At 41.2% G+C, this 19,799-nt stretch overlaps 1 protein-coding gene across 1 annotated transcript in view; it reads right to left on the bottom strand.

Moving 5' to 3' along the window:
* bcl11ba (BCL11 transcription factor B a) overlaps window positions 1-11,920 on the bottom strand; it is a 39,080-nt gene extending 27,160 nt beyond the window's left edge. Inside the window, exons 1-2 of the mRNA XM_055038959.1 lie at window positions 10,992-11,920; window positions 4,529-5,017 (exon numbers count right to left, since the gene is read on the bottom strand). Coding sequence (XP_054894934.1) covers window positions 4,529-5,017; window positions 10,992-11,046 — 544 coding nt within the window. The 5' untranslated portion in view covers window positions 11,047-11,920. The remainder of the gene's footprint in view (window positions 1-4,528; window positions 5,018-10,991) is intronic.
* Window positions 11,921-19,799: the final 7,879 nt, after the last annotated feature.

Here is a 19,799-nt window from a genome sequence, read left to right as displayed (position 1 = left end):
CCTGTTTGTCATATTGATTTTTTTTTAAAGTTACAGCTAACTTTAGAAGGTTAAATTTGCCTTGCCTCATCCTGTTGATCTCCTCAACATCCGTACAACTTCACAACCAATCGCATCAACCTGCACTTTCTTCACAAAGTATTGAGATAAAAGTTGATGCAAGCAGCATTCATTATGGCCCCACTACAACTGAAATGCCTCTCATGGTTTAAATCACAATAAACCATTCTGTTTCTACCTATTTTTATCTATTCAATGAAAAAATACAATATTTATCAAAGGCATTTTAACATTTATAAAATATAAATTAACATAACTTTTTATACAAACTAATAACATTGTATCCTGTGAGCACCCGAAAGTATTATATATTGCTTCTCACTATACCTTATCACTATACCACACGTTTATTATTTTTCAATCTCATTGCTTCATTTTGTTTTGGAAACTTCATATTATCAGTAGATTTTCTTCATTTAAATGTGATTCATCTTTGTTGTAAAAAATATAAATCCTCCCACAAAAAGAAAAAAGTTTCTTAAAAAGGATATCATTTTAAACATGCTTAATATGTTGAAGATAAGAAATGAACTAGAAGGACCTTCACATTGTGGATAACTTATAATAATGCACATATATGTTTTTTTATTATAAATGACATTAATGTATATGTTTCACATTTATAATTAAAATGAAAAAAAAAATACTACAACAAGGAAATTTGTCTGAGAAGTGAGATTACACCTACTGAAACTTGTTTTCTTCTTCAACTGCTTAAAAATTTAGTTTCATTGCATACAATAATTATCTCTTTAAATCTTTTCAAATCAAATGTCTAATATATCTATTCTTGCCTTAGGGATCGTAAATCATTCTGAAGGTGAACCATTACTGCTAAAATTGGTCACAGAAAGTCTCACTCTGATAGAGAAACATGTTTTTCCTGCTCAGGAGGGGGGACACTTCATGCTCCATATTTCTCTCTCATGTCTCATGTAACATAACTGGTTAAAAACAAGGTATCAGTTCCAGAGCAGGAACACCTTTTCTAATTTAAAAGTTTGAAATAAAACAGAGGACTGTATCAACCTGCAGGGTGCCAATTACACCATCCTGATCAGTTTTCCCTCTGCTCCATCTCTGTCCCCACCTACAACACCAGGTAATAAAAGGTGTGAAGGGAAAAACTCCATCTAAGTCAGAAAGAAAACTTATTTCCCAGCTTGTCGCTACCCTTCCCCCCAGTGGCTGTGAGTCGTGCGTTTTCTGCAAATTAAAGCCCGTGTTGATTAACAAAGCGCTCTGTCCTTTGCTTGTGTTAATAAGGTACAGCTTGGACGTATGCATCATGTGGAAACTGTGAAATACCGAGGGTAATTTTGCAACATAAAATCTTATTGGAGCAATATAGTTTACAGCTGCCGCCGCAGTGCACGTCCAATTGAGCCACTAATGTTTTTGCTTTTAATATGAAAATTATTATTACGCTTTCTGTTATAAAGAAATATTGTGCAATTACGGTTTCCAGCATGTGGGGCTGATTCCACTGGAGAATTGCAGTCGGATATATTGCAAGCATTTGAAGCAAAGGGAAAATATATTTCTGCGCATAAATATGAAAAACTAATGACATGAACTCAATTAGCACTGAGCCAGAGAGCTTTTTTTTTCTTGTTTTTTTTCTGTCGTGTCCACAGCAGTGAAACTCCGCCTTGCAGAGATGTTAGGGCCTGATGAAATAATAATGAAGTTCAGGTCCAAACACCATTTCCACCAGAGGTCAGACCGCAGACTGACATTTTCTCATGAGATCTTTAAAACGAAGTCTCAGGTGTTACCTCCAGGTGGCTTTGAACAAGCGTTTGCGACTGTATCTAAATCAGAACAGGAAACAGAAAAGTGTAGCGACATTTTTCATGTTGACCACTAAGGCCTCAAACTAAACAGAATATCTACTTTCATTTGAGATTCACTGATCAGTTAACTACAGTTTGGAATCGAACAGTATTCCCTTTTGGTATTTAATAAAAGTCATAATAAAAAAAACACCAATCATCATCTATAAACACAACAAGACTTTGGAGGACTGTTTTCAAACTTAACAAAAATCTGATTAAGGTTAGGGACAAATGCTTTCATCCAAAGTAGGTGTCTCTATTAAACAATCAATCAATCAATCAAATTTTATTTGCATAGCACCTTTCAGCAACATTGCATTTCAAAGTGTTTTATATCATTAAAAAAAAATACAAAGTCAACTTAGAGAAAATGTTTTGTTGCTGGTATGAATACAAATCTGAACTGGTCAAAATTTAAGCAAGGCCATACTCACATAGTTAACCAGACACATTTGGAAACTTTTATCTTTAAGACATACGTGAATGCTTTCTGAGTCCTGACCCTTGCTTAACCGCTGGTTTGTTGGTGATTGTTAGCTAAATCTGGATTTTGGTGAATTCCTGTGGATTTCTGACTTCCAAAGTTCTCTGGGAATATTCATCCTTTCTCCTGTGGAGTAATTATATTGACTGGTTTGAGAGATAACTGAAAAAAAATGGAAGAAACTTGCCTCCTTTTAATCCCCCTCTATGCCTTCTCCTTCCACTGTGTTTTTCCCCTTTCTTTCTTTTCCTGGCTTTGCTTATTTGAATTTTAATGAGCTTTTCACCTTTTTAAGCAGATGGCTTAGGCTGGATTTCTCCACGCGAGTCGGGGTGAGCCTCTCTGTCATGTTTTTGCACAGTTTGTTTCAACGAGCCGAGTCCTTGAGGGGGTTTAGAGCGCCGAGTGTGGAAGGCGTCTGTCCTCTCTCTGTTGTCCTCCCTCTCTAATGAAATGAACTTCTCTCTCTTTCTTTCTGCAGCAGCAACATGATGGGTCTGATCCACAAAAACTGAAAACATGTGTGCTCAAAGATATGCAAACCCAAACACTCTCTTTGTAGCAGACAGACCTGAGAGTTGGAGGTCAGAATCTGAAAATGGTGTTTTCCAGATCGGTTAAACCCTCAAGGATCTCATGATTAAGGTGAAGGTGTTCTGGCATGTCTTCCAGTCATTTTGCATTCTAATTTCCTTGTGGTAATATTAGGTTTGCAATTTGGATCAAAACTCAATCGTTTCTGGTTATCATCTCATTTTGCACAAACTGACATTTTCAGCTGCTTCTGAGTACAGATGCACCTCTTTTCCAAATGCAAAGTATATTAGTATAATGGAGCTTTTGCAAGCAAATTGCATCCAGTCTAACTGTTGCATCTGAAAATAAGAGCTGATTTGAAGCAGTTGCATGTTCTGTACATAATCTTCTGCACAAAAGCAGCTGAGCTTTTTTCCCCCCTGCTGTCTGTCTATCTAGAAAGTGGAAGAATATCTAATATGAAATATAATTTTCAAAATTTACCTGCAAATAAAAAGCTGAAAATTGTACTGCATGCCACACATTATTCTAATGGAATGCCAGAAACTATTCCTCAACTGAGCAGAGCACCTGTTTCCACATGTTTGTTGTGCCTCCTACATGGCTTGTCAGCAAGTCGCTGAAAGAAATTATTTTGGTTTTCTTTCAACAATTCAGAAATTTAACCACTCTGCTATTGAAGCAATATTGGTGTAAAATATGACTAACAGTTACCATGGTAACATAATATCCCTCCTGAGCTGCAGACCGCTTTAGCTCCTCCAGAGAAACAATGAGCCTTCTAGGCTGCTTCCCTGATAATTGCGTTCATTGCCAGACCTCTCTCATTAGCTGGAAAACCACATTTTTATAGATTTACCGCTACTTTTTCCATTTTCTACCAATGAACTACAAAAAGATCTCTGAGAAGTTCAAAGCTTGGGATATTTTTTCAAGGCCTAACCCTGCTTTAAGCTTCTCCATGACTTCATCACTGATCTGCCTTGTTCCTTAGTCTCCATGATGCTGATTATTTACCAATAAACCTCCAAGGCGGTCCCAGAAAAATCTGGGTTTATACAAGATTGAAGCAAATTAACTAATAAGGTGGTTTTTGAAAGCATTTTGATTTCAAAAGAAGTTATATGGGTTGAAAATAAATGCATGATTTGTTTGCAAAAAAAAAGGCATAACATCAATGTATTATAATACTTCTTAACATTCGGTTTGTTCTATCAATTAAAATTGTGACTACATAAAAATTAGCAGTTTTCAGGTGGAAAAAATGTGAAAAAAATCAGCCCTGTTCAATATTGTACTGCTCATTTAGAGAGTTTGATTTAATAAAAAAAATTAAAACTGAGCCTAAGCAGACCTATCGGATTCTGTCTCCAACTCTAAAAGTTAGGAAAATTCCCAGTTTAGAATAGTGGGAAAGTTATGCAATGTTGAGAAAATACACTTGCTAACTAAAATGATTTCGATTAAATTCTACAAATTTCACTTAAATTAATTTTGTTTTTCAGATTTTATCTGTATAAAGGTGTGTTTTTTTGGTGGGGTTTTTTGCATGCGTGTCAGAGAAAATGTGAGCTTCCTGAAAGTGATAGTGTGTCTCTGTCCTGCCTACCTGCTGGAGTGCTCTCCTGCTTCGGGCAAATTCCTTTGGTGGGCGTCTTCTCTCCTCTCTCCACTCCTTCTCCTCGTCCTCTCCCTCCCACTGCCTCCTCCTCCTCTGGTGTCACCTGGATGCCGATCTCCACCGGCTCCACCACCTTCCTCAGCTCCCCCCGCTGGGCGTAATGATGAAGACTTTGCAGACCCCCTCCTGCTCCTGCTCCCGCTCCTGCTCCTCCTCCTCGGTCATTCAACTTGTCGTAGCAACCGTTGGGCAGCAGTGGCGTTTGGCACTGCTTCTTCTTGTGCTCGATGAAGAGGAGGATGTCGCCCAGCGGGAAGGTGAGTTGGCACTGGCCACAGGTCAGCAGGTCGTGATCGACGTGGAGGCCGGGCGGCAGTGTGTGGGCCAAGCTGGGCTCCACAGCGTGGCCAGGAAGGCCGAGCGGGTGGGGGGGCGACGGGCCAGAGAGCAGAGCGCCATCTGGATGCTCAACTTCCGCTACAGTTAAGAGAAGAAAACAGGCAATACGAGTCAACATCAGTCTGGATTAACATCAGCAGGAGATGTGAAAAGAAGTGTCTTTTTTCACAGACACACATCTTTGAGTCTTCTCCTCAAAGAACAGAGTCAGAAAGAAGAGAGAAATGCCAAGAGCAGGAAGAAGCGGACGAATGACACAGATCCAAACAGTGGAGGTTATTATTGACCTTGAATCGTGACCTTTGCTCTCCATTCATCCACTCTGCAAACTCTGATGAACTCAGCAGGATTTTATCATAAACTCACAAAGGCTTCAGACATAGCAGCTGTCTGTGAAATCTGATGGTAAGGAAGCCAGAGTAACACATTTTCAAATCCAAACACAAAATCAAATCAAGCAGGCTTCCACTTCCTCTTATTTTTACTGACATGGCCTCTTTAAGCTTATTGATGTCTGTTTTGATCACAAAGGGTTAATATAAGCCGACGACACTTTTATCTCAAATTCTGCACTCGGTTTACTCTGCAAATTTGTTGTTGGTATATGAAAAAGAAGAGGCTCAGTGGCACCAGATAAAAATCTGGGTTTGATTCCTCATCATGCCTGTAAGATTCGTTTAGTTTTTCTAAGAAAAACTTTGATGAGGACATAAACAACCTTCTAAGAGAGAAAAACTTCATTTTTCTTACAGGATCATGTCTGTGATTCCTGATTCTCCAGTTCATGAAATTGGTGTCCAACCAGACTATAAATGTTTTTCCTGATCTTCCGTTTCTAACGGACGAAGAATTTAGCTGCAGTTGTCAAACTCGATAGACCTGCTGCTTTTTAACAGAGCTGATCAACTTTCAATTAGAGATATATTCTAGATTTGATCCTCAGAATATCAGTAGACAGACTGAAGTCAGATGCAGGCATGCTTATCTGTTTTCTACGGCTGCAGGAAGTGTGTGAGAGTGTGTGTGTGCGTGTGTGTGTGGGTGTGTGTGTATGTGTGTGTGGGGGGGGGAGGTGTGTGTGTGGGGGGTGTGTGTGTGCGTGTGTGTGTGTGTGTGTGAGAGCAGGTGTACAGCATCAGAGCTCCATCAGCCCACAACCCTGCTTCTTTTGCATCATAACATGTTTGTGTGCAGCACACACACCCATACTCACACGCACACATGCATGCGTTATTGTGTTTGTGGCCTGCAGGCTGCAGCCATCTGTCCTCTGAAATGATCAGCCATGTACAGTACGGAGTGTGTTTCCTAATAAACATTTGAGAGAATAAAGCCAGTTAGCTGACCTGGAACAAAACCAAAGCATGCACACACACCGCAGACTCGATTTCATTTGACATGTCAGTTATTGTAGTAATGCGATAAACACCGACAGATGTGAAATAGGCAGCTGCCTTCCTGTGGGTTGATCAACTGGAACAGAATGATTCTCTTACAACCACAAAAAAATTATCAAATTTACTCAGATGTTTGTTAGTCGTCCTGATAAATCGCTGTGTAACGTTACATTCAGTCTGTCTGAGGAGACGCTCTGCATGAAAACAAAACCGTAGATTTGGTTTTGAGTATTTTCTCTTCTTTTTTGCACGCCGGCACGGCCGACAGTTTGTATGCAAATGATGGCGTGGAGGAGGAAGCGACACTAAAGCCTGATTTACCTAATAAGGTTTATGTGAGCCAGCTGATAGCGCTAATAGGATGAAGAAGGGGAAAAAAACAGAAATGGGCAGAATTTTTAAAAGTCAATAGAGATGCGGAGCTCCGATGAAATGCAGAGTTAAAAATATTCTATTTGCAAATTTGGCCCAACCCGCCTACCGTACCTGTGGTTTGGCTTCATTTGGTGGGCATCTTGAGATACCAGCAAATGCCATAAAATGTTTCCTTTTATTTTGAGCGACTTAAGCTGACAAAAAAAAAAATTAAAATGCCAATGTGTGTTTTCTTTTTTTTGGTGAGCAGTGAGCTCTGACATCAAGATAAAAATTTTAGTCAGGTTACGCACTATCACACACAAACACACACTTTCATCCAGGATGGCATTGAGATATCAAAATTTGATTTAAGTCAATTTCCTCTAAGCTCATTTTGCTGCTGCATGCAGCTGCAGCTGGATACAGAAGCTCTGCAGACACAAACTTACTGTGCATCAACTATTTTTACTTTGCAACTTGTTTTGACAGAGCAACTGGAGATGAATCTGACTGTGTTTCTGCAGAGTGTACGATGTGTTTTTCAGTTTGCAGGTGTTTCAGGATCAAACCATCACCTTCTCGCTCTTCTGTCGTTTCCTGTCTGCTGTCAACCATCAAAACCAGAGCAAGAAATACATGCAAAAGCACTCATATTGAGTAGCAAATGATTCCAGGACAACAACAGGAATGGGATATCTGTTCCCTTATTCTATGGACAAATCCTCCTTGTTCTGAATTACACTAATTTTAATCCACACAATATGACATTTTTATTTTTGCTTCTTTCTCTTTCGTTGTTAAGTTTGCTAAATGAATGAAGCATATTGTTTTAGTTACACAAAAATCTGTAACATTTAGAGTTATTTTGATTTTGATAAACAGACTCGAGTGAAAAGAGAGCTAGTAGTTTTGAAACAGCATTACCTCAACCAGTGTTGGATGATGCATTATGACACAATGAATGTCTTCATTTTTGCGACAAGAAATATTTTCACAAATCAAAGTGTGTTGATTTTGTAAGCAGGAAGAAAGTATTTGTCAAACAGCTGACTGGCAGTTCACAGCCATAGGTTTGGAGCACTGTGCTTTATGTAGTCAGAAAAAAAAGCAGTGTTCCTGCATTTTTCAGGAACGCTGTGGTGGAAAATTTTACCAAGTTTTAAATGTCTTTTTTTTAAATACTTTTTTGATACCATTAGCCAACCCATATCTACTACAAAATATTTGGTTCAGCATAAATTACCCCAAACTAATCATTACCACCCTGAAAAATGTGTGGAGATGAAAGACTGATCCTATAGGGTTGTTACCAGAATTATTCAGTGTTTTAAACTAAAGAAAAAGTTCAGAAAATTTGCTTAAATTCGTGCACTAAATGCACAGTGAGTGAGTCCCTGTGAAGTTGTCACTGTAAATAAGACCCAGAAGTACACAGTGTGCAGTTGCTGACAGTTAAAGAGGTGAATGTGGTCTTCCAGCACTGATGTCATCTGATTAAACACACACTCACGCACACCACACACACTGCTGCAGCGCTCCCAGCCTGCTAGCTCCCCCTAGCTTAAGCAGCGTGAACACCAACAGGAGGAGGTGCTGAAGTGCAAGCAAACAGTAAACCTCAGCTGAGCACGCTAGTACTCTGGTATGCAGAAGTGTGTGTAAGCGTGTGTGCAGCCATGAGTTCAGACATGCTCTTGCGCATTCGTGGACTTCCATGCAGGATTTAAATGCTACAAAGGCAATAGGAAACTGCACCGGTTTACAAAAATTCGCGGGGGAGGAGGGCAACAAATATCCCTTCACGTTCTGGTTTAAGTAAATCAGCACGCACATCTCACGCGATCAGCTGCTGTTTTAGTGACCCTAAACTGAACCGGTGCGTTTATCAGAATCCGCTGAGCAGGAGAGCAGTTTCATTTGTGGCATTTTAAAGGCTCCTCTCCGCCTCTAACAAAGACTTCAACCCCAGCGGGGTGCACGGCTATTTGACAAGCCGAAGGGAAACATGCATCTCAAGTGGGCGACTGCAATTTACACGGAGCACGTGCGCGCGCGCGTGCGTAATGAAAGCTCTAGTCCTGTTTGTGTCTCTTCACACTCCATCACCCTCCTTGGAGGAGAGTCGGGCTTTCTCTTTCTTTCTTTTTCTTTTCTTTTTTAATTCACCGTGCATCAAATCAGACAAAACCCGAAACTGTCTTGATTCTTATTGTCTGAGGGACAAACTCTGCACATGATCAGGAGATTTCTCACTCTGGATTGATTTCTTCTTCTTCTTTTTTTTTTTTCTTCCTCCTCTTTTAAGTGCTTGATGCGAAAAATGTGCAGAGCTTGGTTTAGGCTACTGGAGACGATAAACATGCAGATCATTCCTCAGATTCATTCACCAGTTGGTTCCAGGACCAATTCATTACTGAATCTAGAAAGAAAAGGCTGTCACACTTTCAGATGGAAAAAGTATCCATAAACAGAGAATCCCCTAAAAAAAAGAGCAAAACAAAAAAAAAAACATCTGAGCGCTTCATGGCCAAACTTTATTTAAAAAGTTTCGCTTCACCATCTCCACACTCTCTGTTAATGTAGAATTGAGATTTTAGAGTGCAATTTCTTTGAGTGTTTCGCAAAAAAATAAATAAATAAAAACCTGCGCATTCAAACCTAAATCTGATGGATTTTTAGCGCATGGCAGCGCAAGAGGAATTATGTAGATGTTGGGGGAGGTGTGTACATTTACATGTTTTACTTCTCACATAAATATGTGCATCTGTGTGTGCACGTGCGAGTTGTCAAGCAGAGTAAATCCAAGACCTTCGCTTGCACATAAATTACAGAACGTGGTAATGTACAAGGAGCCTGAACGCGGATAATTCAGACGCGTCCGACCGACCTGCACACAGAACAACTACGCAAACAGGAAGCTCGCTTATTAACTTGCAATCTTTCGTTCCAACTGACTTCCTACATCCCCATTTTCAGCTTTCTGATAAACTTGCAGAGCGCACCAAGTGACACTCGGCAGGCCTCCCGGGGAGCTGCTGCGCAAAGTTGCGGCACTTTTCTTTAGCGAGAGAAAGAGAGAGAGAGAGAGTGAGAGGTAGAGGGAGAGAGAGACAGAGAAGGAGAAAGAGAGTGAGTTTAAGATCAAGCATTCCTTTTTTCCGTGCATGCAGGTCGGCCTTACTGCAAGGCGGAATTTGTGCACAACCAGGCTGTGGAATTAAAATCACATCCGGAGTAAAAAAGTTTGTAAAAAAACATTTAAGGTAATTCAGTGCGTGTTGACTCCCTGCTGCCAGGACAAATCAGCCCGAAAAGTGATCCGAGGCCATAAGCAAAATAAATATCTTCATGCCTAGATGTTTGAGAGTAAAAAGTGCCAAAAAAGAAACCTAAAAGCTTCACAGATGAAAACTCTTTGAAGTCTAAGGATTAATATGAGGGAGTCAAATGTCACACAAGATTAAATGTCAACGATGTTTGTTTGTCTTTTCTTTTGAAGAAAAAGTACATTAATCAAATTTAATAGATCATTTCTGATTTAGAAGATAACTTTTGACCTATAGATTGTGTTTGTCACTTATTAAGGAAGCCCATTTTAGTTTGTTGTCAAATAATCCAAACGTTGTGAACAGGTTACATGGTGGAAAATGAGCTTCATAACAGCCTGAACGGGACAAACAAAGTGATGGGAAAAATCCCATATTTACGTAAAGGCGTCTGTTTAATTGAAGCCATTTTTCTTTAACAGTTTTATTGAAAAGTTATGTTGGTCATTTATTTTTTAAATAAAATAAAAACAAACATTCAGTCTCAGAAATTAAGCATGGATAAATTGTACAAAAGTGTGGTTTTGTGTAGAAAAATAAGTCAGGAATCTGGCACTTAAAACTCCCTTTCTTAATCTTAAATATCAATTTCTCTGTTGAATAAATCGCAGCTTCAGGGGAGCACCGATCTCGTCTCGGGACGGACCTCCGGCTCCTCCGTGCGCGGCTCCTTCAGCTGCGCACAGTTCCTCTCCCTCCTGAGTTCGGACTGTAAATACTGAGCTCCAGTGACATCGTGTTACTTTGCACGGAGCAGATCAGAGAAGCGCTTTAAAGAATTCGACTAATTCCTACCAATTAATTATGAAAAATTAGAGAACAATCCCTCGGGGGACATGCCACAAAACTTTCCGTGCCAAATCTGAAAATGTAGATTTTTCTTTCTATGAACTCAGAAAAGACGAGGGAAAAAAAAGAAGAAAAAACAACATCGGATTGTGAGCGTGAGAGAAGTGATGCAGGGAAACTTACGCGTGATTTCTCTCTGGGACAGGTGCTGCGGGTTCCCCTGCTTTCGTCGGGACATCGCCCTGGCATTTACACTGGCATCGCCCGGAGAGCTGCGCAGGAAAGGTCGGCTCTCCTCCTCCTTCTCCCTCTTCTCCTCCTGTGGCTGCTGCTCCTGCACGCGGCCAAACTGGCCCCAGAATTCACTGGTCACCCCCAGCTGACCGCTTCGCACCGGCCCCAGGTGCGGCCCGCGGACTGGCCCCTGCGCGGCGGATCTGTCCTCGGTGGGCAGCGGGTGCTGCGCTCTGCGGTCACCGGCCGTGGCGCAGCGCTGGGCGCCGGGGCGCTCGCTTGGAGCTCGGTGCCAAAGTGGTTGCGCGCCTCCCTTCTTGGAGCGCGGAGGGAGGGGGGGGACAGCCGGGCTCGTTCCTCCGTCGCTTTCACACCATCCCCTCAAAGGAGCGCGGAGGGAAAAAAGAGCGGAGCGGAGAGGCGGTGGGGTCACCTCCTGATGGTCTGTCCGTCTCTGTGTCCACTCTCCGGACACTGGACACTGTCCGGTCCTGTGTGGAGGAGTGGCGCGGGTGGCTGGACGTAAGTTGACGCTTGTAAAACAGGAATCCAGATTTCTTCTCGCCAAGTGGTGGGCACCTCCAGCGCTGCTCTCAGCGCCGGCCTCTCAGACTTTAACTCTTGCAGTCAGAGCCCGGCACTGGTCCGAGGACGGTCTGTCACCCTCTTTTTCTCTTTGTGCTCGCGGAAAAGTCTCGCATCCCCACGGCGCGCGCGCGTGGCTCTGTGCGGCTCTCTGGCTTCTACGGTGGGAGAAAACTCAAGTTCAAGTGCGGACGTGACGTTCAGTCTGCGGTGAGAAGGGAGAGTGGAGACTGAAGAGCACTGGGGGCGACTAGTGGTAGCTTTCACACACACTCTCACACACTCACACTCACACTCGGGCATGTGTCGCGCACGGCAGCAGTGGCCACAGTCGCTCAAGTCATCTCCGCGCCGCGGAAGCGTCGCTGCGTAAGCGGGATTGGTGTTTTCTGTTGGAGATGTGACCCGAAGCGCGTGCACACCTCCTCGGACAGTGTGCACGAGCACTCGGTTTGCATTACATTTGCAGGGCAGTCTTTTTTCCCATTTTCTGTTCTTTTTTTTCTGTAATTATCCGCCGTTTAAATTCTCTGTAAAGCTTTAAATGTAACTGATTGTTAGATTTATTCGGACTTTACAAAAATGACCTTTTTGTGTTCCACGTGCACAGAGAGAAAACAAATTCACCCTCGAAGCGAGTATTTTACAAAAATTAGAATTGATCCTTAATTCTTTTATCAACTGTATAATTGATACATTTGAGATGGAGACACCATGTCTTGCTCTTCAGTTGTGGCCCTTGCTACACGCACACAGACACTGATCACACGCAAGTATTGATCTCAATCAGATTCTAATAATAAAAGGGAAAAAAACAGTTTCTTAATTTAATTATTGTTTATTCGATTGTAATAAGAACATACGGGCGTCGAAGAGTTAAAAAAATAATTTAGGTGGCGATGTGCGTTAACGTGGCAGCTTTGTGACCTCATAATGTCAAATCAGCTTCGGAGAGAAATGAACATCTAGAGGTGTGAATTTAAGAGTGAGACCCTGTTATTCACACGTTGAACTGGATTAATTTAATTTTACTTTTTTATTTAAATGGGGTTTGGATAGCATTGAGGGCTTTAAAGGCGGCTGGAAACTGCATTTCCGCACTCCTCCCTGGCACCACCTTCACTCTGGCTCCCATCCTCACACACCTCCCTCCAGGGGAGACGCCAAACCCAAAGGAACATTTAGGATGTTTTTTTTTTCTTTTGCATTTGATGGGAACGCGCCAGTGTCAGAGGGAGCGGATTTTTTTTTTTTTGAAGCTGAGGTGGTTCAAACTGACCAGAGAAATGAAATCGCTCCTCTCACTTTTCGTTTAGCTTCCTCTCTGCAGAGCGTGGAGGTTGCAGCAGGCCCGAGGTTTCTTCTCATCCATCACAGCCTCCAACCCAGACAAACCTGCGCTTATCGTCTTGATTCCTGATTTCCGTACTTAGTTGGGGCGATGGCAGGTGTATCCTGCAGATCAGCCATTTTAACGGGTGAAAGAATCCCTGCAGCCCCGTCTCCCCACCATCAGGCCACACAGAAGACTTAAAACATTCAACGTCTTTTAGCAATTAAATTGAATTAATAGATCTGTCTTCTCTGCGATTTAAAAAACAAATTGCAATCAACTTTTTGGAGCAGAGAATGAGTCTTTCTTCACTGCGGCCAGCATCAGCATCAGCATCATGGGCTTCATGTCCTTGCAACCTGATTGGCTCATTAGTCAGATGGGCGACAGGTGCATCATTCCGCTTCCTTACTGGACGTTTTTCCAGAGGTGATTTCTCACTTAAAGGCCATCAGTGTGAGTTATGGCGTCCTGCTTCCATCCGTCCCTTCATTTGCATATATATGTATGTGCGTGTTTGTTTTTATGTTAATTCTAAATAATTCCTTCCTCCGCTTCTTTTCTTCCTCTTCTTTTTTTTTGTTTTACTCCATCGCATCGTTTGGCGCGGTTAAATTTTAATTAGAGGGACGTGGAGGTGTCCTTTGGAGTTTTAAGATCACTTCGCCGGCAACTGTTCACCGCTAAACTGCTAATATTGATGTTTACGAGTGGAGATGCAGGCTGGCAGATTAAACTTGATGCGGGGAGAAACAAATGTGCACTTTAAGAGGATCTGAGCTGTGAGAGGAATGTTTGATGTGTGCCTTCACTCTTTCTTCTTCTTCCACTTTTCCAGCCAATCAGCAGCTCTTTGTTTATTACAAAGATCCATCTGAACAATAGCCTAATAAACATCCTTTATATGTGTTCGCTTTCTTTTCATAAGGAAACTGATATAAAAATAAGTGATTAGTGTATTTTTCCGCTAAAATATTAAACACATAAAATCACACAAAAATATAATTTATAATAATTTAATGTAGCTAGAAACTTAAATTATATTTTAAAAACGACACATTCTGTAAGAAGGCGTCCTTCTTAACAGCAGCCATCAAGTCTTAGTGTCAGCTTCGTCCATTAAAGGGACGATTCGCTTCTCTGATCCTGTCTCCTGTGATGAAAAGCAGAAAAGAAAAGGCAGAGGTGAAGTGATGAGCTCCGAATGATGACCCTTGGAGCTCCGACCAGCGGTGCAACACCCCCCTCTGTTGGTGATCTGCTGCCATAAACAGACACTGAGTCCCTCTGATTCAGCTGGAGTGTTTCTATGTACGCCGCATTAATAACTGAACACTCTGATTACCTTCACAAAACTTCTTAAATTGAATCAAGCAATATGTGAAAACCATGTCCAACTCACGTTCATCTAACATGTTATAGTCTCAGTTGTCTTCTTCTTGACTTTACAAGGCCCTTATTTTGTTGTAGAGGATTTTGGGGCCATGAAGCATTGTAATATTTTAACAATTGATTCAGTTGTTTCTGCATCGCCTTTATCACAAGTCTGGATCATTGAAACAGTTTTTTTTTTTTTTCTTATAGAGCCATCCTATTATACATAGGGTTTGGGATGATGGTCCAGTTGGGGACAAGCTTCATCTGTACAGACACATTACCTCATATTTGACTCTAAATCGTGTCAGTATCCATCAAAGTTCATCGTTTGCTCGATGACTGCAAGGCTTGACTAAAGCTCAAGCCTTGCAAACCTAAATCATGCTGCCATACTATTTTTCAGGAGAAAATGGTTTCTCCGGCAGTGCTTTGTAACAAAAAACATTAGTTCAGTCTTTGTGTTCGGTCATCAACTTTAGCATTATGCTAACTGAACACTGTGGAGTCTGAGATAGCGTGTAAGATGTTTGTAATTTCTGAGTATACCCCAATTTGATTTTTGGGGAACCTTCAAACCTACAATGACAGGCAGTTGTCTCAGTGTTTTTTTTTTTTTTTCATTTTTGAGTAATATTTTCCTTCCAGAGAAAAAAAAAAACAAGTTAGAATGGCCTATTACAGAATAAGCAGCTCCAACATCTAGCACATTACTTAAATGTTTGCTTTTATTGAGGTGTTCACTCTTATAATCACTTAAAATTTGCATTTAATTAGCAGCACCTCACTGCCACTCGACAAGTTAATATTAAACGTTTTTTATAACTGCTCACACATCACTAAATCCAGTTCAAATATCTTAAAAGTTTGGCTCCCGGTATTAAACCTTGTGGAACGCCATGTGTTATTCTCTAAGACTCACTCTGAACATTGAGAGTCAACCCATTTTCCAAATCAACTTTTAACCAACCGTTTTCAGCACTTACTGCTCTATGATATTCTCATTTTTACAGCACCTGGCTAACTTTACCTCTCAACCCTTGTGGAAGCAGCGAAGGGCCTGTGAATGAGTGTGAAGTGAATAAAAAGCAGCTGTGATCATCTCTGCACTGAGCAGAGAGCGTTTGAGGGCCAGCGGAGGAGCGCAGAAGCCCTTAAGCACAATTACAGATATCAAAGTTGGAATTATTCCGTTTAAAGGGAAAAATGCTAATCACTGATTTATTTAGAGCAAGTTAGCAGAAGTCTCATGACACAAACAAGTGTGCGCTCCCACTTCAGGACCTTTTATCCTCCCCTCCTCTGTTTTCAAAGAGAATTATTTTCACCTTCATTAATTCCAGCAGAATTAAAGCAGCGGGTAATGCATGTGTTGGTCGGTATTAATTTTCATATAATGATGCCGAGAGAGGAAATGAGAAAAAGGGATACGTAGCGTCCTAATTAGGTTTGCCTTCAATTAGAGGCTATAAATGAGCAAGTCAGATCTCCAGGGCTTCAAACGTTCACAATATTAAAAAAATATTTGGTTTTCAAACTTGAGTTTTGAGGGTGATGGGTGGTGTAGTGGCTACTTTGGAAAATACCCAGATAAAAGGAAGTGAAAAAGTTTTTGGAAAAGTTGTGGAAAATTTAATAATAATTAAAAAAAAGCATTTACTGACCATGGATTTTATTACCAATATTGACCATACATCCTGTGTCTCATTTAGTTTAAATTGACCAATCAAATACTTTTATTTCAGGCTGAAACAGAAAAAGAAATTTAGCATTTGGTTTATTTTTTCTTTTCAATCAACCAAGGTTAGCAGGTGATCATGACTTTGTAGGGTCATAATTCTCTGTCACTGTTATTTGTGGGTCAGAATCCTTAATGTTTACCTGCTTGTCACAACCTGAGGTATTGACAGAACAATTGGTTTTAAATACCAATGGATCAGTATTCAAAGATCTTGGCAGAACAAAATCGACACACACTCAGCTGATTAAGTGCTAAACTTTAAACACTTCTCTCACAGGTGAAGGAGTCCTGCATGTGAATAACAAATCAAGGATTTAATGACGATCTGAAGCTAACTGACCTCAGCAGAAGGAAAGCAACTAAATCAGCTCCTTTTTGGCAGTCCGACTGCAGACCATTTTCCACCAGAGCCTCTGGAGGAAGCAGAGAAATACACAAACAAAAGAGTGAGGGAATGCTTGACTACACACACACGCACACAGACATCCACACACAGAATAATGTTGGCATCTGATAGGAGAACGAGGCACTGCCAAAGCTTTGCATTCACCACAATTAGCTCCATCCTTTGACACTCGTCCCAAACGCTGCAGAGCCAAATCCTTGCTTTTGTGTTAAAGGACCTCTTGTGTCTTTTTCATCCTCCAGCACTGACACGACTTTTGGCTCCGTAACCTGCCTCTTTCACTTGCTGTGGGCAGGGAAAAGAAATAAAAATCAAGAAAACACACAAACATGGTAGCCAAGTCACAAATCTACAGCGGCTTCAGTTAAACAGGAGCAGCAGTGAGGTTAATTAGGAGAAGATGGCTGATCTAGTACAGCACCGATCAGGATAAGAATCTGAAGTCTGGAGATTTGAACCACTTCTTTTGTAGTAGCCAGTATGTTTATCTGACATCTGTTTGTCCTGAAAGCTGAAATCTCAGTTTGAAGGAAACTAACAATTTTAGACTGAATGGAGGAGTTATGTATAACAATGTCTTGTTCCACATAAAACTCTCAAACAGGCACAAAACCTGGAAAAGAGCAGCACACCAAGATTCCTGTCCAGAGGGGAAATTGGATCAACTTCCTAAATTATCAATTACATATAAGAGTCCATATTTTTTGTTTTAACTTTGTTGTTTTATGGTATTCAGAGAGAAATGTTGAACAATGTCAAACATTCTGTACACAAGCATGGAGATTTTGGGTCCAACTCACTAATAACTCATTCATTAGGATGCTGAATAGTGAACATCAAGTGGCAGAGACCATCAAAATCTCCACCATATTTTTTTTGTTTGAATTTCTGTTGCCTCTTTTCATTTTGTACCACTCTGACCATTATCCTCCGACATCAATAGAACACACAGCTGCTGCTCATTTCATATTTTCTGCTTTTCAGAACTCTTTAAGCCTCTGAAAAATTCAAATCTTCTTGTCAACCAACAAGAACCATGCTGCCATGTTCTACATTATTCAAATTTCCTTTTTTTCCTGGTTCTGATACTCAGGTTCAACTTCTGTATGTTGTCTTCACGTCTACATGCTTGATGGGCTGTGCTGTGATCCTGAGCTTACAAATATTTAAGCACATGGATCAATGACAAATCATGTTTTTCAATCCATGTGGAACATCTGTTGAAAAAGCTCAAAGCTGTCCTTGGCTTCCTATGTAGATGTCAATCCTGTTTGAAGCCTGACATAAGAAAAAAGCATGTAAAAATAACTTTCCTGAAGCTGCTGGACAACAGAGACATGATTAACATGAATACAGCTGCCTCAGCTCTCCATTGTCTGGATACAATATTTCACAGTGCTTTACAGTTTGTCACAAGTACTTCCTGAGGACCCACCAATGTGAACGTAATGCTTTGCTCTCGTGGCCTTCACTGAGACAGAAGAGGCAGCGACATTAGCTCTTTTTTATTTATCAAGCCGCCTTGGGCACACTACCACCATATTGTGTCGTCTTCTGTCGACCAGCAGAAAATGAAAACAGCAGGTTTTATAGAGTGGTGCAGGGCATAAAATGTAAGTTGTCATGGTGATTACTAGCCTGAGTGTTTAGCAGCTCTGATTGAGATCCTGAAGTTCATAGTCAGCTGGTCTGAGGTCAGATTCCAGTTTTTACTCTGGTGTTGTTGAAATGCGGTTTACTGTCTTCCACTGCCCTCTCCTGGCGGATAAATTCAGGTTGGAGATTTGATCTCAGCTTAACTCATTAGTCTTTTCCAAACCTGCACCACGATGACAGAATTTTTTTATTCAGTGAATTGTTTAAGGATGATTTTTCCTCTCTTCCTCATCCATCTATCATCCTCCCCGTCCCTTGCTTCTTTTCCTCTTTTCATATATTTGGGCTGACAGTCAGGCTACTGGGCACAGGAGCCCATGGTGCCAAAGCCATCATGTCACAGAGTGTGTGTCCACCTGAGCGACCGAGCTGTGGTCAGAGAGAGCGGTGGATGGCAGGTCGTGGGGGAGAAGGGGGATTCTGGGTCAGAGCTGCTGAGGCCTGATGAAGATTAGGTGGGACACCGACTCTGGGCCTCTTCGCCGCTCGCTGGTCAGCACACCGTCATGCCCGGCCGGTTGTGTGTGAGGAGATCAGGTCTGATCTGAGTTGATTTAGTCGACTCTGTCCTCTCAGCTGCGTCTCCCGACACGCCGTCACACCATAACCAGGACAAACACCAGAGAGGAAGCCACTGCGTGCACCTCTGAGCTCTACTCCCAACTCTGGGGTGTAAAATAAGCAGCATTAGAGTCGGTAAATGTTTGAGTTTGATTGAAGCCTCCTCAGAGTGTTCTCTTTACATCCTTACATGATTGGCCCACACTTTGTGCTGAATATAGATGCATCACCAAAGGTTCAAACCTAATAAAAGAGTACAAACTGTTTGCAGATGTGATAGTAAAGATGTGTGGAGAGTGAGTCAACTTAGCATATCGGGGGTTTTTGGGTTTTTTTTGCTGTGTGTTGTTGCAGATGGTCAGTCCATATGCAAGAAGGTGCAGAACAAGGGACCTTGACAATAATATATGAGTAACATAAAAGCCAGAGATTTACACAATGCTTGTCACTCTTTTGATTGGACATGCCAATAACAACCTCAAATAATTTCCCACTGTGTAAAATGTTTGCCTCTACCAAAAGTCATCATAGACTTTCGTGAAGTCATGTCAATATAAGTTCAGATGCTTAGGACTGGGCTTTGCAAAGTTTCATCTGAATGACAGTATAGCACAACACTGAAAGACATCCACGAGGACCTTAAAATAACATTTTCATCATCAATCTGGAAAATGTTTTATGATTAGTTGAAGCTGAAGCAAAAATGTAAATGGAGAGTGATCATAAATTCCTCCACAATCAGGTGAGAGACAGATCAGATTTGACTTTTTGTTCTTACAAAAATACAAATAATCAGAAGATCATTTGTTCTCTAATATGTAAAACCTTTAAACTGAAGCTACCTGAGGTTTTACTACAAGTGCCAATAGATATATCAAGGACAGCACATTTATGAGTAACTCGTATGTCCTCTACTGCAGACTGATCTTGCTGAGGGCATTAGGGATCAAGTAAGTGATTGATCTACATGTCAGGTGACTAAATAAGGCCTCTGCCCACATCTTAGTTCAACTGCGTGAGACTGAAAGAAAGAGGCTAAATGAAGGTGTAAATTGGGTAGCAGGAGCAAAGATACCAGTTGAGCTATTGGTTTATTTCCAC

Source organism: Poeciliopsis prolifica, unplaced genomic scaffold (genome assembly GCF_027474105.1).
Source record: "Poeciliopsis prolifica strain line A6 unplaced genomic scaffold, Auburn_PproV2 SCAFFOLD013, whole genome shotgun sequence".
Classification (NCBI taxonomy): domain Eukaryota; kingdom Metazoa; phylum Chordata; class Actinopteri; order Cyprinodontiformes; family Poeciliidae; genus Poeciliopsis; species Poeciliopsis prolifica.
The sequence above is the reverse complement of the archived record's forward strand: the minus strand, read 5'-3'. Positions and strand labels throughout refer to the sequence as shown.